The 17,109-nt window shown below is 42.0% G+C and overlaps 1 protein-coding gene across 1 annotated transcript; it reads left to right on the forward strand.

Moving 5' to 3' along the window:
• Positions 1 to 3,325: 3,325 nt before the first annotated feature.
• Positions 3,326 to 13,328, forward strand: LOC146863884 (uncharacterized). The gene is made up of 5 exons (XM_085637071.1): positions 3,326 to 3,513; positions 11,226 to 11,393; positions 11,479 to 11,587; positions 11,687 to 11,750; positions 12,076 to 13,328. The coding sequence occupies exons 1-5, from the start codon at positions 3,326 to 3,328 to the stop codon at positions 12,102 to 12,104; spliced, it is 558 nt and encodes a 185-aa protein (XP_085493197.1). The 3' UTR covers positions 12,105 to 13,328.
• Positions 13,329 to 17,109: the final 3,781 nt, after the last annotated feature.

Here is a 17,109-nt window from a genome sequence, read left to right on the forward strand (position 1 = left end):
GTGGCAGTGATCCTTGCTCCTGCCGAAGTAGATTTCATTAAGTTCGGCCTCAATTTGAAGTATTTATGTAGCTTCAATTTACGAATGAAATTGTACAGGTCAATCCTGGTTTGCGTGAACTCCAACTTACTAGTCGGACAGAAGGTCAATCCTAGGGTGAGTACCTTAATCTCACTTGTTGTTAGTTCTTTCGACGTGAGATTAACCACTGTTAGATTAGATTCTTCTATTGGCGCTTGTAGTTCCTCTTCTTGCGCATCCACGTGGATCTTCCTCTGCCTCTGGCGGCCCCACCCTGATCGACGTGTTCTCCTGTTTGATATTCGGGTGGTTTGTTCTTCCCGCCTCTCAGCCATGATTGCCTGATTATTTGGAACTCGTCGTGAAAAGGAGTCGGCCCCATGGTTCCTTCCACTACAGGTCTTGACCGCTCGTCTCCTGATTCATTCTCCGTTAAATCGGATTCTGACGTTTCCACTTGTACATTGGCTTTGGCTGTGCTTCTTTGCGTTAGTTCTTGTCGTGGCCCATCAAATTTGCGCGCAAAGGTTAGTACTCTTCCCTGTAGATAGTCCCTCTCATCGCGCTCAAATTTCTCTTGTTTTCTGGTTTTAATTTTGCCTTCGTATTTCAGCAATCGTGCTTTCATTTGCTTCATTAGTTCTTCCACTTGTGTTTTGTCTTCCTCTTTTGTTAACAACTCCTCTAGAGTTTTGATCTCCTCCAAAGCTTTCTCTCGGTCACTCCAGGCATACTTGACTAAAATATCAAGAGTGCCCTGGCAATACTTTGCAGTGTGTTCTGCCCATTCTGATAATAAATTCGGGTCAGGATTTTCATATGAGGGAACAGTGTACACTCTTAAGCCTCTGGGAACTCTATTAGTGTCCACATAACTCTGTAGAGAGGTGGCCTCCCACCACTTCCTTGTTTCGCGTTCATACAGTCTTTCCAATTTGGTCAGAGTGTTATGTAGGTTGCCACCCAGCCGCGGCGCCTCTGCCGCATCGGCCCCCTCGGTTCCTCTTCGCTGTTGAGTTTTAAACATATCCTTTGCCGCTTCCCGGCGTGCCGATTCGCTGAACATAACGATGATCTTAAGTTCAGCAACCAATCCCGGGAATCTGCCTGAGCCACGGTACCCTCGACCTGCCGCAGATGAATTTATCCGCAACTTAATTCTTGTTGCTGCGTGATGCTGGATCAATCGTAGCGCAAAACCTCCATTCGCTTAGCGACACGCTAGATTCCTCCAGACAACCAGTCAGAAATGGATAAATGCGGCGGTGCACTCGATATAGAAGACTGCTCCAAATGCACCAAAAAACGAGTCACTCGCGGTCGGGTGCTGTTTACAGCACCCGACCGCGAGTGACTCGTTTTTTGGTGCATTTGGAGCAGTCATATATATATATATATATATATATATTATTTTATTTTTCAAAACTATCAAACTATAATCCATACATTATAAATTAAGCCTAAATTAGCATTTACCATAGAAGGACATAACTGATAAAAAATATTCATACCAAAACTAAACCAACCAGTAAAATAAAAGTTTGAAACCTTTTGATAAATCTCCTCGAACTTTAAAAAAAGTTCTTTTTGTGCCTAGTTTCTGTTTGGAAAGTTTTGGGTTGATTCGTCAAGTGGAGGGGGGTGGGCAAGGAAATATATATATTCACTGAAAAAAGCAAAGATACACAAACATTATAGTTAGGCTCAAATTTCACTTCTACAAAACCAGTGGAATTCAGCAGTTATATTTACCAGAGTCAACTATAACTTACGCCCTTGCAATGCACTGCTTATGACCTCACATATTACATCACTCATGGCATAGTCAGTGACATCACTCATGACATCATTCAGTGATTGTGAGTGTATTCTAAAAGTTTTTGAAGGTTAAACGTATATAATAAGGTACCACAAAAGATAAATTAGTATACTTTGTGTACTGCTAATGAGTGATTCTTTTTTTAACATAGTTTAAGTGAGTCTCTGTGTGACTGTGTGTATCCGTGTGTGAGTGGGTGTGTGAGTGGCTATACAGGTGTGTGAGTGGCTGTATGTGTGTATAAGTGGGTGTGTGAGTAGCTGTGTGGGTGACTTAGTGGCTGTGTGAGTGACTGTATTAATGACAGAGAGGGTGTTCCTGTCACCGTATGGGTGGGTGAGTGAGTAGCTACTAGAGTGGCTGTATGGTTGGGTGATTTGGTTTTCAGTAACTGAATGGTTGAGTGAGTGTGTGTCAGAATGGCTGTATTAGTGAGCGACTGGGTATGGAAGTGGCTGTATGGGTGAGTGATTGGCTGTTTGAGTGAGTATTTGGTTAAGTGAGTTGGTGTGTGAGTGGCTATATGGAAGAGTGAGTGTCTGTGGGATTGGCTGTATGGGTGAGGGAGTGGCTGTGTGAATGAATATGTAAGTGGTTGTGTGGGTGTGGGTGGTTGTATTAGTGAGTGGCTCTGTTGAGAGGCTGTATGGGTGAGTGAGTGGGTGTGTGAATGCCTGTATAGGTCAATCACTGGGTATGTCATTAGCTGTATGGGTTGGTATATGGCTGTGTGAGTGGCTGTATAGGTAGTGACTGGTTGTATGACCAGGCTCTATGAGTGAATGAGAGGGTGTGTGAGTTGCTCTATAAGTGAGTTAGTGGGTGTGTGAGTGGCTCAATGGATACATGAGTGGTTGTATAAGTACTTGTATCGGTCTGTAAATGGGCATTTGAAGCATTGTGTGGGTGTGTGAGTGGGCATATGAGAGGTTGTATGGGGAATGAGTAGGTGTGCTAGTGGTTCTGTGGGTGATGTCATCAGTGATATAATTTAAGATGTCATCAGTGATGTCATCAGTGATGTCACTGATCCTGTCATGAGAGAGGTAATATGTGAGATCAGAAGCAGTGCATTGTGGGGGCAAAAGTTACAGTTAGCCCTTTAACTATAACTGCTAATTTTCACTGGTTTTGTATGAGTAAAATCTGTGCCTAACTATAACATCCCTATAACTTTAGTTTTTATCGGTGAATTTATAACTTTTTTTTATTCTATTTGCTAACTATAACGTCTATGTAACCTTAGTTTAGTTGTTTCAGTGAATTTCTATGTTTTTTTAAATACTATTTTCGAACTATAACTTTGTTCTTCCTGCTCGTTGGTATTTTGCCTCTTTCTGCTAGTTTTACACCTTTATTCTGCCTCTTTCTGCTCATTTCACTCCTTTCATTTTCCTCTTTTAGCTTGTTACTGACCTTTATTCTGCCTCGTCTGACAGTTTCTGAACTTTATTGCCTCTTTCTACTTTCTTTTCCTCAGGGACCATGGGGGAAAGGCTCAAGGCCCCCGCGGTCCCAGGCAGGGCCCCACCTCCTGAGGTAGCTGGCATTGCTCTCACAGACAGGGATGTGCTAAATATGCACTGCCCTGTCTGCGACTACAATCATTTTGTCCGCTTCCCTGCTCGGTTCACAGAGGGCAGAAAAACAGATGAAAACTTTGCTCTCAGCAAGTGGGAGTCCCTTCCTACCACCTGTGTACATGTTATGAGATCTTGTTCTCAATTCAGAATTATAACACAAAAGCAATGCTGGCTCCCACAGGATGCGGGGAGGCGGCAGGGACCATGGGGGCCTTCAGGCTCCCCCCTATGGTCCCCAACAAAGTGTCTAAGTGCCCTGGGTGGGACCAGGGCACCCAGACTAGTGGCCGGGCCCCGGGGGATGGGGTCCCTAGGGCCATAATTGGCCTGGGAGGGGGGTTACATAGCTCCCTCACTTTAAGAAAAAAAGAGGGCCGGCCTCTGGAAAGGAGTCGGGAGGTGCATGGTACCCCAACCTTTATTTATAAAAAAAGAAAAAAGAAAGCCCGGGCCCCAGTAGATGGGATGCCAGAGGCCTAAATCAGCCAGGGGAGGAGGGACACACGGCCCTCCTCACAATTCCCAAAATGTCTGGCCCCTGGGAATGGGGTTCCCATGGCCCAAATCAGCCCAGAGAAGGGGGGCTATGCAGCCCCTTCCCTAAAAAATGTAGAAAAAAAAAACACCCAGCAACTCGCCGGAGGCCCTGCCCCATTTCTCCACCACTCTGCAAACTCACCTCCTGGTGACCTGCAGGTTGGGGGATGAAGTCTCCTTGGCTGCTGAGGGTCCTTGGACGGACTTACCTCCAGCAAGTCCCACACAATGAGATTGCTGAGAGGTCTCTGGAGGCCATACCCCCTTTCTTCACCACTCTGCAAATGCACCTCCAGGCGTACTTCTTGTTGGGGTATGAAGTCCCCTTGCCTCTTGAGGGTCCTTGGGGGGCAGACACCCCTCATGTTACCTCCATTAAGTCCCACACAGTGGGATTGCTGAGAGGTGGTCAGAGGCCATGCCCCCATTTCCCACCACTCTGCAAACACCTTCTGGTGCATTACTAGTGGGGGATGAAGTCCCCTTGAATGCTGAGGGTCCTTGGGGGCCAACAAGCCCTCCTGTTACCTCCAGTAAGTCTAAACTTCTGAGGCTAAGCCCCCTTTATCCACCACTCCGCAAACACAACTCCTGGCACACCGCTGGCTGGGGGATGCAGTCCCCTTAGGTCTAAAGGGTCCTTGGGGGCCAATTACCCTAAAGGCAGGATTGCTGAGAGGTTGTTGTAGTCCATGCCCCCTTTTTCACCACTCTGCAAACGCTCTTCCTGGCACACTGCTGGGTAAGGAATGGCATCCCCTTGGATGCTGAGTGTCCATGGAGACAAGGAACCCCTGATGTTACCTCCAGTAAAACCCATACTGCTGGATTGTTGAGAGCTGGTCAGAGGCCCCACCCCCTTTCTCACCACACTGTAAATTCAACTACTATTTAAAAAAACATAGACATTCACTAAAAAAAACAAAGGTTACAGGGACGTTATAATTAGGAATTAGAATTTAAAAAACCTCTGCAATTCACAGGAAGAAACAAAGGTTACAGGGACTTTATAGTTAGGCTCAGGTTCCACTCATGAAAAACCAGTGAAATTTAGCAGTTATAGTTAGCTAAGCTAAATAACTCATGCACCCAGCAATGCACTGCTTATGACCTCATAAATTATATCACTTGTGACATGGTCAGTGACATCACTGATGACATCTCAAATTAAATCACTAATGACATCTCAAATTAAATCACTAATGACATCAATGATGACATCACCCATAGAATCACTGATACACCCACTCAAAGCACCATAGAACCTTTCATACACTCACTCCCATTCACAAACCCATTCACAGACCCACACCAGTATTTACACACCCACTCTGATTCAGAGATCTACACACACGTCCAGTCATTCACCCATAAAGCCACTCATACACCCACTCAGTCACTAATACAGCCACTGACACATCCACTCATATACCCATACAGCTACTCACACTCTGAGTCAGTCACCCATAGAGCTACTCACACAACTAGTCACTCACCCATACAGTCAATTGCACAGCCACCTACTAACCCATAAACATACGCCCACTCATTTACTCATACAGATACTAATATGTACTCACTGACCTATACAGTCACTGACACAAGCACAATCTCACCAAAACAGCCACTCTCACGTTCACTCACTCACCCATACAGTCACTCATATATGCCATCACTCACCTATACTGCCTTTCACTTACCCAGTTAGTCACCCATATACCACTGACACATCCACACAGCCATACACACATTAACTCACCCATAGAACCCCTAATACACACACTCACTAACCATACAGCCACTGACTCACCCACTCACTCATTCATACAGGCAGTCACACACACCTACACCCACCCACACAGACACTCAGACAACCATACAGGTACTCAGACAAGCAATCACTCACCAATACAGCCACTCATGTACCCACTCACACACCCCTACAGCCACTTAAGACACTAACTGACAGACTGATACAGACATTCACACAACCAGTCACTCACCCATACATTCACTGTGACACCTAATCACTCATGTATACAGTCAGCCAGGCACCCACTGAATCATTCATACAGGCACTGATATACCCAATGATTTACCAATACACCTTGGTGTATATATAGTTAACACTGATAAATGTTTTACAAACACTCACAGTTACTGGATGATGTCATCAGTGATGTCACTAGAGATGCCATCAGTGATGTCATCAGTGATGTCTCCATCCATGTGATTAGTGATGTATCATGTATATTCATGAACAGTGCATTGTGGGGCCCTGAGTTATCGTTAAATCAGATAACTATATCTGCTGAATTTCACTGGTTTTGTACAAGTTAAACCCAAGCCTAACTATAACGTCCTTGTAAACTTTATGTTAGTGTTTTCAATTAATATATATGTGAATGCATTTCTTTTTTTTTATTTAGGGTTGCGGGTGCTATAGGTGTTTTTAGGATTTAGGGGTTAGAGGGAGGTAAGTGTGTTTTTAGTGTTTAGGGGAGAGTAAGGTTATAGGATGGTATGGGTGTTTTTAGGGTTTAGAGGTAGGTAGGGGTAGAGATTGGTAAGGGTGTCTTTAGGGTCTAGGGGTGGGAAGGGGTACAGGGTGGTAAGGGTGTTTTTAAGGTTCAGGGTGGGTAAGGGTATAGTGTGGTATGGGTGTTTTACAGTTAATCGTGGGTAAGGGTATAGGGTGGTATGGGTGTTTTAGGGTTTAAGGTTGGGTAGGAGTATGGGGTGGTAAAGGTGATTTTAGGGTTCAGTGATGGGTAAGGGTATGGGGTGGTAAGGGAGATGGCAGGGTTTAGGGGTAGGATGGGGTATAGGGTGGGAAGGGTGGTTTTGGGGTTGGGGTGGGTAGGGATATAGGGTTGTAATGCTGCTTTTAGGGTTTAGGGGTGGGTATATGTATAGTGTGGTAGGGGTTTTGTCAGGGTTTGGCATGGGTAATGGTATTGGGTGGTGTGGGTGTTTTTTGAAGGGCTGGGGTGGGTAAGGGTGTACAGGGGTGTAAGGGTATTTTAGGCTTAAGAGGTAGGTAATGGAAAAGGGTTATAAGATGACAAAAAGACAATTCTAATAATTTTTAAAAAATTGGGGTTTGAGGGGTTCTCCCCAATAATATTTAAATGTACTTTCTTTTGTGATACTTGGGTGATTATATGAAAACTTTTATGCAAGTACATGTTCATCTTAGAGTTCTTTTTTAAAAAAGCATCTGAAACTTAGAAACACTTTTAGTACCCCATAATAAAATTACATATTATGTCATTGTATAGCTTTGCATTCCTTTGGATGAACCTGGGAGAAACCCTAAAGCACAATGATGTATGAAAAGCTTTGGCATGGCATATGGTTCCAGCTCATTGCTTTAACTATTAAAAAGACTCATATGGCTCTTTTAAGATTGTAGAGGTTTCAACAGTTGGTTTTCAATTCTGAATAGGCTAAGCATGAGGAGTTTTTTAATACATAAATTGCATATCATTCACAGAAGAAAAAACAATGAATAGTACCTCTTTATATTTCACAATAATATGCCTATCATTTTGAACATAAATTACTATTTGGTTGGTGTTGATGAGGCAATCCTCTTCATAGAAATGCAACTACCTTTAAGTGAATGGTAAACTGTCAAAATAATTGGACATTTGTAAATATGGGTTTCCATTTCAACAAACAGTTTTGCTTCACAATTTGCATCCATCTTACAAACTATTTGTAGGTGTGACGTGCTTTGCTGTTGTTACTCTTAATACAATTTCAAAATGATTATGACTAATGCATTGATGGTCCTTTTTGTAGGGTTATCACAAACATTTTTGCTTTATCCTCCTATTTTTCAGACCTGTTTTTGATGGCTTTAAGACTTTGGGCACTTTACCACTGCTAACCAGTGCTAAAGTGCATATGTTCTCTCCTCTAAAACATGGTATAATTGTTTTCTCCATGAGTGGCATATTTGATTTACTAATAAGTCTCTGGTATAGCGCACCATGTGTGCCAGGGCCTGTAAATCAACTGCTACTAGTGGGGTTGCAGCACTGATTTTGTGGCCCACACAAGTACCCTTGAAAACTTGTCTCAGACCTGCCACTGCAGTGTCTGTGTGAGGAGTTTTAAACTGCCATTTCGATCTGGCAAGTGCACATACCTGCAAGGCCCAAACCTTCCCTTTTATTACCTGTAAGGCATCCCTAAGGCAGGCCCAAGACAGCCCCATGAGTAGGGTGCAGTGTATTAATAGGTAGGACATGTACTGTTGTGTCTTACATGTCCTGACAGTGAAATACTGCTAATTTCATTTGTTATTACAACAATGCCTATCTCTCTCATAGGTTAGCATTGCAGCTGCCATGTAACATTTTACAAGTGTATCTTCCAATTGAGAGTTGACAGAATGTTGGAGTTTGGGCTCTCTGGACTCAAAATTAAAAAATATATCTTTTAGTGAACGTGGTTTTTCAATTGCTGGTCCGAAAATGCAACTTATGGAAAGTTGGCATTTTCTCACGTTAACCATTCTGTGCCTCTGCCTGCCTTTGGAATACACATCTGGGGCAGGATGACAGTTGGGCTGTTTGTGCATTCACTCAAGACAGTCACACACAGAGTATATACAAATCCTCTGCACACTTTCAAAAGTAAATATAAAGCTACATAAAATATCACAATCATGCTTGTCTTTATATTTTCAGATGTTTTTAATTCAAGACCTTTTAGCCAACACCTGTTTCGTAGCTGTTACAGGGGATTACCCTGCAACTTCTTCACTAGTGTGTTTGAAGCCAGGGCAGGAAATGGCAGGGTATTGTGCACTGTAAAGACTATACTTTGAAGTTTGCCTACTTTAAAGGCTGAAATGGGTATAAGTACTAGACCTCTGATACCACATACTCTGAACAATTCTGGTTTGAGGAAATTCTTCTAGGAAGAAGAGCTAGATTGCTGTGAGGAGATACTGTCACTTTGCTGGGTGCTTTGCTGTGCTGGCCTGCTGCTTTTGTCCATGGAGTGAAAGGACTGGCCTTTGTTTTCAACATCCTGCTTCCAGGGATCTCCCAGGTCTTGGGTGTGCTTGCCTCCTGTTAAGAAGTCTCAGGACCTAAAAAAGCAACCCAGATGCCGTCAATGATGGCACTTCCTGTAACAGAGCTAAGGGCACAGCTTGTGAAGAGCATGACGCAGTGCCCCGACTTACACCCCAGCCCTGGTGTTGCTGAATACAGCAACTTATCAACTCAGACTCCATCATCGAAGCTGGTGCATGCACCGAAGCCGAGGGCACCACTCATGAAGAGCATGAGGCACTGCCCTGACTCACACTGAAGCCCTGCCCTTCGTGACCACAGGCTCGGCACAGCTGCTGTGCTGCTACCTGCACAGGAGCCGAGGGCACCGCTGGTGAAGACTACAAGGCAACGTCCTAACTTACACTGGATACTTGACACCTGATAATGCCAGCGCTTCAACCATGACACCACAGAGTCGATAACCGACATGTGTGACTTCCTGGACTCATCAATACCGCACGGTCGTAAGGAGCCAATACATTGCTGCAGATACCGAATCACCTCCTCTGCAACAGTAAGGAACCAACACATCAACTCCCCAGCCTAGCAGTAAAGAATCAATGCCTCACCTCCCCTATAGCAGTAAGAAACTGAAGCCGCCGTACCCAGCGACACCTCACCTCCCTGACTCTGTGCAATTTCTTTGTTGTCCTAATTTTCCTAGGTACTGCAACCAGGGCCTCTACGACTCCGCAGCTGGCCAACGCTTTCTCACGGTCAGCGTCAAACTCTTAGATTAGTACCTGTCCCAACATATACTGATATCTAAGAGCTATACTTTTAAGTGGTCTTTGCAAAAGTTATATCTTGATTTATGTATGTTGTATTTTTGTTGAATTGATTTTGTTTTAATCAGATAAATATTGGGAATGTTTCTAAACTGGTGTGGAGTGCTTTTGTGGTGTTTTCACTGTGTTACTGTGTGTGTGTACACAAATACTTTACACATTGCCTCTGAGATAAGCCTGACTGCTCATGCCAAGCTACCAAGTGAGTAAGCAGGGGTTATCTTAAGTGTGTAATCCCATTATCCTAACTAGAGTCAGGGTCCCTACTTGGACACAGGGCAAACCACTGACACCTAGAGACCCCATTTCTAGCAGTCATAAAGTAGGTTAAAAACTTACCATCTAAATAAACACTCCCTGGTTAAATCTCAACACAACTCAAAGTCAGAGAGGTTGGGACGCAAGTTGAATGGGCAAGAGATTTGATGACTTACAAGCTGAAGGGGTCTATTGATGCACTGGAGGCATTCTTAAATATATGGTTTGATGGGAAAGTTAAAGAAATTATAGAACGTTTGGTTGTTTTAGTGAGGATACAATGTAGGGAGTATGATGGTCTTGGTGGTGACAGTAGATAATTAAGCTTGGTCATAGTATTAGTGAATTTGGAGGTTAACCACGATTCAATGTTTGATGAATAGAAAGGGGACTAAGTTAGTGAAAAGCAAGTTGTGGAGAGGAGATTGTTGATTGTATGAGCAAGACGGTATTGGTTGGGGTCTGGGGATGTTATCAGATTATGAAAGAAGTATGCTTAGCTGTGTTCAATGTGGGCATGAACTAATCCATGGCTACTTTGTAAACCTCCAGGTATTATGGAGCTGTTGATTTATGAAAGACCCGCAGACTTTTGACTCCTGCATCACACAATACCCCATTCTAATACTTTTATTCCATTTCCTTCATTGCAAATATAATGGGGACATAATCTTACATTGATGTCAATAATATTTTGATCATGTCTATGTATTATATCCAATTGCACAATTTGTATTTCTGCACAACCAGAGCGTTTCGTAAGGTATATTTTTCACGAACTATACATGGAGCACTTTATTAACTCACACACCTTTCTGTTTTTTAAGCCAACACATCCCGTTACATGGTTAACATGCAATGCTTTTGACCCACAGTTACATCCTTATTGGTTCTATGGTATCATCACTTTAGATATTTTCAAGCAGTTTCATTTTTGCTATGTTTGTTATCTTGGAATTCATCCTTCACCCCTTCCATATTTATCCGTTTATCAGGAGCCACACATTGTTCATTTTCGAGCTATCCATCAATATATCCCCTTTTGTCTCTCTGTTTCACGTCCCGATGTTCCATTATTATTCATTTTTTCATCAACACTTTCACTACCAATTCATCGATTCTTTTCTTCCTTGCTGCACCGGAGAGTATTTCTTCCTTGTCTATTGTTCCACCTGACATTCCCAACGTTGTGCTTCCTATTAAACTACTGTATCTCATCTTCCTATCACCGCGCTTGTCTTAGCACGCTCTTCGGACCACATATTTTCGTTTCCAGATTTTCGTTTCCACGCTTCCGAGTTTCCAGCTACAGGTACTTTTTTGCTCGTAATGGGTCTTCATTTACCGCTCGCTTTTTTGGTTACCACCTGCTCCTACAAAGACTCTCCTTTTTTCAGTGAGCTGCCCGCAACACGGGCTGAACGTTACTCGTATATTTGGAGGCATCACCAGTTGCTACCACCCGTTACAGATTCAACAGCGCAGCCACTTCACTCCATGAATAAGGTAAGCGCAGCAACACATTATGTGTTTACCTTTCAATGATCGGTTATTTCTTCTTGATGAATGCACTAGCCTGTCATTCACCACATTTTTGCATTTTAGATTTCTCGATCCTGTTTTCAATTGTGGAATTTTTGTGATAAACATAGCTATCACATGTTCTCAGGTGAGCTTTATTTGTCACGCATTTTTTTCTATAGTTTGCACCCCAAATTCCCTTAAAGGGACCCAAGCTCTGGCATTTTAATCAATATTTCACCCCTACTCCAATTATTTTCACCAGGCCAGTATATCACCCATGTCCTGTACATATAGTCACCACATATAGACATGAGCACTTCAATATTAGTCTTTCCTTCTCAACCACCCACATGGTTTTGAGCGTGTAGCATGCTGTGTGCTATTACTAACCTCCACCTGAGCATCATCGTATTTACATTGCTTCATAAAACTTCTGAACGTAAAACTTACAATGCTCACATTTTTTCTAGGTTGGCCCCTGACGAAGGGACTCTCATAATCCCGAAATGCATTGGGCACTTTCCACCAACGACTTGAAATATTTTTCATTAGGTATAATACAGCTTCGTTTGTTAGACAGTGAATAAGTTAACTTGTACATTCAGTTAAGAAACCATTAACGTGTTGTACTATTGTGAATTCTTATTAAGTTTTTCTTTGGGACCAAATGGTCTAAAACTAAAGATGTCTCTGTTTACTTAAATATGTGTACAGTTTTTTATAGATGGAATTGTCATTTGAAACATCTCTGATTTAATTGTTTTCTTGGGGGGATCCCCAAGTTTGTGAACAGTGCAAGGTACCAAGTGGGTTTTCCCACTTTTTTTTCTCTAAATAATGGAAGAGACATGTTTTTTGTCTTTGCAGTAAAGGCAAGATTTTTTTTTACAGAAAAAGGTGCAATTAAAGATTGTTCAACCATAACCCATAAAGGTGTGAAGGCGAAGAGGTCTGTAAGAAGCCATTTAGATGCCTGTCTAAGACAAAAATCCTTATGATAAATTGAAAATCAGGACATTTTATCCTCCTTTAGATTTCTGTTTCCTAAGATGTGACAGACAAATTCTAGGTTTCTTATTATGCCATAACAATTTAGAAAGAAGGGAGTCACATTTTATAAAGTACATGGACGGAATATGCATGGGTATTATTGAGAGAATATACAACAAAATAGGAGCACTCATCATTTTAATGAAATCAAGACATCCCTACCATGAGAGAAAAAGTGGATTCCAGGAGGATAGGAATTTAAAGATAGGATCAAGTCCTTCCTTCATATTGATTTTAACCAAATCTAATATGGAATTATTAAACCAGAAGCCTTTAATTTTAGAACTATTCTATCGGAATCCAGTCGAATCAAAATATTGCTTACGACAAAATTTGGTGATGGGAAGAATTTCAGTTTTTTCAGAATTCATTTTGTAACCAGAAACTGAAGAAAAATCAGGGAACTCTTGCAATAAAAAGAGAATAGAGGTTTCAGGGTTTGATATAAAAAGTTAAATATCATCTGCACATGCAGACAAATTCAAACATAGATCGTCATTAAGAAATCCGGAGTTAGAGGTATTATGGTGGATACAAGACAAAACAGGTTCAATAGATAAAATAAACAGAAAAAAGGGATAGGGGACACCCTTGTTGCACACCTCACTGTACTGGAAATAATTGAGAGACAAGACCATTAATTAAGACAGAAGCTCTAGGGGCCATATAAAGCAAAGAAATTAGGGAAATAAATCCATGGGCAAAACCGTGCCAATAAATGGTTTTAAATAAAAAAGACCAGTCCACGCTATCAAATGCCTTCTCCACATCGAAAGAAACGTCAGCTAAAGAACAAGAAAGAGTGGAAGCCTTGTTCAAAACATTAAATAGTAGCCAAGAATTATCAGAGGTTAATCTGCCTTTAACAAAGCCACATTGCTCTGGACAAATTAGAACAGGCAAGAGAGGTTCAAGACGCATAGCAAGCAATTTGTCAAAGACTTTGTATTCAACATTTACAAGGTAAATAGGATAGTAATTCTTACATTGCTTAGGACCACGATGGATAAAGCATATTGTGGCTTCTAAAAAAGTGCCAGCCGCCTTTCTGGTAAAACAAAAGTGTTGGAAAAGTTGCAAGGGTTTCAGAAGTAGTAGGTTTGAAAAGTATAAATAAAATTCTACCATAAACCCATCTGGTCCAGGGGTCTTCTCTTTTTTAAGATGATTTAATGGTTTATGTCATAAATCAAAAAGGGGAATGGATCACTTGTAACTAGAAGTAGGGGTTCTTAAATCTTTGTTTGAACCTTTAACACCTAAATAGGTGTTATGAGAACCCTCAATAGCGTATTTTAGGGTGGTGTTGGGCGGTTTATCTTGATTCTCCGCCTTCAGAATACGCGTCAGCATTATCATTGGGTCTCTTGTGTTCCATGCTGCCTCCACCTGGAGGGAACCACTGCTTCTTAGTGGTGATCAGTAACATTGGTGCAAAAGTGATGATAGTGAAGTTAAAAGTGTCTAACCACACTGCCCTCAAGGAATAAGATTTAATCTGGTGGGTGTGTGGGGAGACTATTAAAATTAAGAAAAAGTGGTGCTGTAGGTTAAATTATGTAACCAGAGCACTTTAGGTGTCCATATCAAAAGGTCGACATGTTTCTGCCCATCTAGTGCCCCAGGAGGGGGTCGTGGGGCATTCTTCAGGACCTATTCGTGGTGAGAGCTGGTGATGCCCAGTTCTAGAATTTGGAATATGGCTGTCTTCATAAATATGATAGCTAGCAATGTCTCAAGATTATTATTACCTATAAAAAAATGAGTGAAATTAATAAGAGACAATCAATGATACGAGCACCATATTTGGTGTTTGCTGAATGTTGAAAATTAGGTGAAGATTAGGTGAAGAAGATTACGGAATAAACAAAAAAATGGCAATTCTTTGTGATACTGTAGAGCAACATATACAATGGCAAATCTCTGATATACTCTGTAAGAAAAAGCCCTGGAAATGAATATCTATTGAGTGCCAGACATATTTTTCGATATGTTTCCCTTGGTCTGTAAACTATTTGGTTTGATTAAAAACAATGTTCCAAATAACGGAATTCGTACAGAGCATTGCGCTAAATCGTCAACAAGACAGTTCAATAAGGAAGATCATTCTGTAATTTGGGCGATGTTTGCAATTAATATACTTCTAGATGGTATAAACATATGAACTAAATGCAAACCGCAAGGAAAACAAGGGTAGGGCGGGTTACCTTGGAACGTGTCCGTATTTCGGCTTTGCCTTACCAGCATTAGCGTCTCGCCTATATTGGTAGAAAAACGGGGAGGGGAGGGAAGGATGGGGAAGGGGAGGTAGGGAAGGGAAAAGGGAGACAAGGGCATGGGAAATTACGAGTACCGTTAGATTGTTGTTCGTGAAAGCGGCTTCTTGATCGTCAGGAGGATTGTCCTTCCATACCTCCTTTGCGGGCTGAGCACAACTTGTGCTGACGCTGGCTTGCAGGGCTCGTGGTGAACGAGATCCCGTGTCTTGCTGATTTTTACTCTGTGTGTAAAAACTAACAAAGGACTTAAGAATTGTTCGTAAAAAGTGTTCAATAAAGTTCAACTGACATGAGTTCTTGTCGGTTGAAAAAAGGTAAAGCCACTATACATGGTTGGGATAGACCAGAAAAATATTTTATGAGGATAGGATACGTGAGATGCCGATGTGGCCTGTATATGTATATGTTCCATTCTGGAAAAAAGAGGAGTAGGGAGCGCGTCAGAAAAACCGTCTTCTGGCGTATAAATCAGATTGCAGCAACTGGTCAGATGACATGTACATTATTTGAAAGTGAGCCAAGGTATATTATCGTTCAGACCTTTAGTATCTGTACTGAGGCGGTGGACCCACCTCTGTTCTCTTTCAAAAAGAATTCTTTCAGCATTGTTCTTGCATCCTACCAATGTTTCGATTATGATCCATTTTAGATCATCCACAGAGTGTTCCTGTTCAATGTAGTGACGACTCATTTTGGTAGTTTCACGCTTACGTTTCACATTACTTCTGTGTTCACAGATTCTCACCTTTATTTTCCTGCATGACATTCCGATGTACCTAAGATTGCACGGACATGTAATCATGTAGATAACAAAGGCTGTATTGCAGTTGGTGTGCTGTTTTATAGTCCATTTTAGATTTGGTGACAGTTGAATAATCTTAGTTGGTGTCGTGAGATGACATACTGAACATTGTCCACATGGGTAGTGACCTGTAACTGGTTGTAAATCCCATAGGGTATTTTTCAATTTTGGCGGAGCTGAAGGTCGTGTGTGCACCAGAATATCTTTTAAATTTCTGGTCCTCTTATTCGCAAGCCTTGGTTTTTGCCATTTCAAATCGCCTGAAATCAGAATTCGCCAATTTCTGTTAATTATTTTCTTAACAGCGTTGCTCGCTGTGCTGTAGGTGGTGACACAGGTCGGTGTGTTATCTGCGGGGTTCCTTGATGTGGTTTCCAGTAGACATTCCCTAGGCTGGTTCCTAGCTCTTTTTTTGCATTTAGAGATGATTTTGGTTGGGTAATCTCTTCTTAGCAGTTTGGAACTTAGGTCGTCCGCTTGTTTTTTGTATTCTGCTAAATCACTGCAGTTACGTTTGAGTCGTAGGAACTGGCTGTATGGTAGGTTTTCTTTCAGTGGGCGTGGATGGAAACTATTGAATGACAGGAGACTGTTTCTGGCAGTTGGTTTGAAGAATGTTCGTGTTTTAATGGTATCCTCTTCGATGTAAATGGTGAGATCCCGAAAGTCTAGCTGTGTGTTGTTAGCTGTATAGGTGAATTTCAGACATTCATCTTGTGCGTTCATCCATTGGTGAAAATTGCTAAGACTTTCCTGGTCACCTTCCCAAATCACCATGATGTCATCAATGTATCGTTTCCAAAAACGGATGTTGGTGTTATATGGGTTTCTTGGATTTTGTATGTACATTTGTTCAAATGCGCTAACGTAGAGTCCCGCTACGCTAGGCGAAAAGGTACTCCCCATCGAAGTTCCGTGTCGCTGTTGGTAAAGTCTCCCTTCATATTCGAAATAATTTTCCTTGAGAGCCAAGGTACAGCATTGTAGGATGAAATGTCTAGGGGTTTGATATGTCCAGTTTTGGTCAAAGAGTATTGTCTCTAAAGTTTCAAGGGTTTTCTGTTGGGGTAGGCTGGTGTATAAACTTTCTACATCGAAACCTACTAAAAGCATTGTTTCGGAAGAGAAGTTTTCATTCTGCAGGAAATTTAGTAGGTCGCGAGTATCCTTCAAATAAGTAGGTGTTTGTTGGACCAATGGTTTCAGAAAATGGTCCGCAAATTGTGAGAGCGGTTCTAGGACTGATCCTATACCCGACACAATGGGGCGACCTGGAGGTGGTCTCCTCTCCTTGTGTATTTTGGGGAGGGAGTAGAAGTATGGTATTCTTGGTGAGGTCGTTCTCAGAAAATCCACTTCATTACGCGATATCC

The sequence above is a fragment of the Triturus cristatus genome, chromosome 2_1 (genome assembly GCF_964204655.1).
Source record: "Triturus cristatus chromosome 2_1, aTriCri1.1, whole genome shotgun sequence".
Taxonomy (NCBI): domain Eukaryota; kingdom Metazoa; phylum Chordata; class Amphibia; order Caudata; family Salamandridae; genus Triturus; species Triturus cristatus.

Excerpts from the sequence above, each read along its gene's own strand:
- LOC146863884 (XM_085637071.1), top strand. The coding sequence starts at position 3,326 with ATGGGGGAAAGGCTCAAGGCCCCCGCGGTCCCAGGCAGGGCCCCACCT. Across the intron at positions 3,514-11,225 it reads GAAAACTTTGCTCTCAGCAA|AGTATTTCTTCCTTGTCTAT; the intron begins GTGGGAGTCCCT and ends GCTGCACCGGAG. Across the intron at positions 11,394-11,478 it reads TTCCGAGTTTCCAGCTACAG|TGAGCTGCCCGCAACACGGG; the intron begins GTACTTTTTTGC and ends TCCTTTTTTCAG.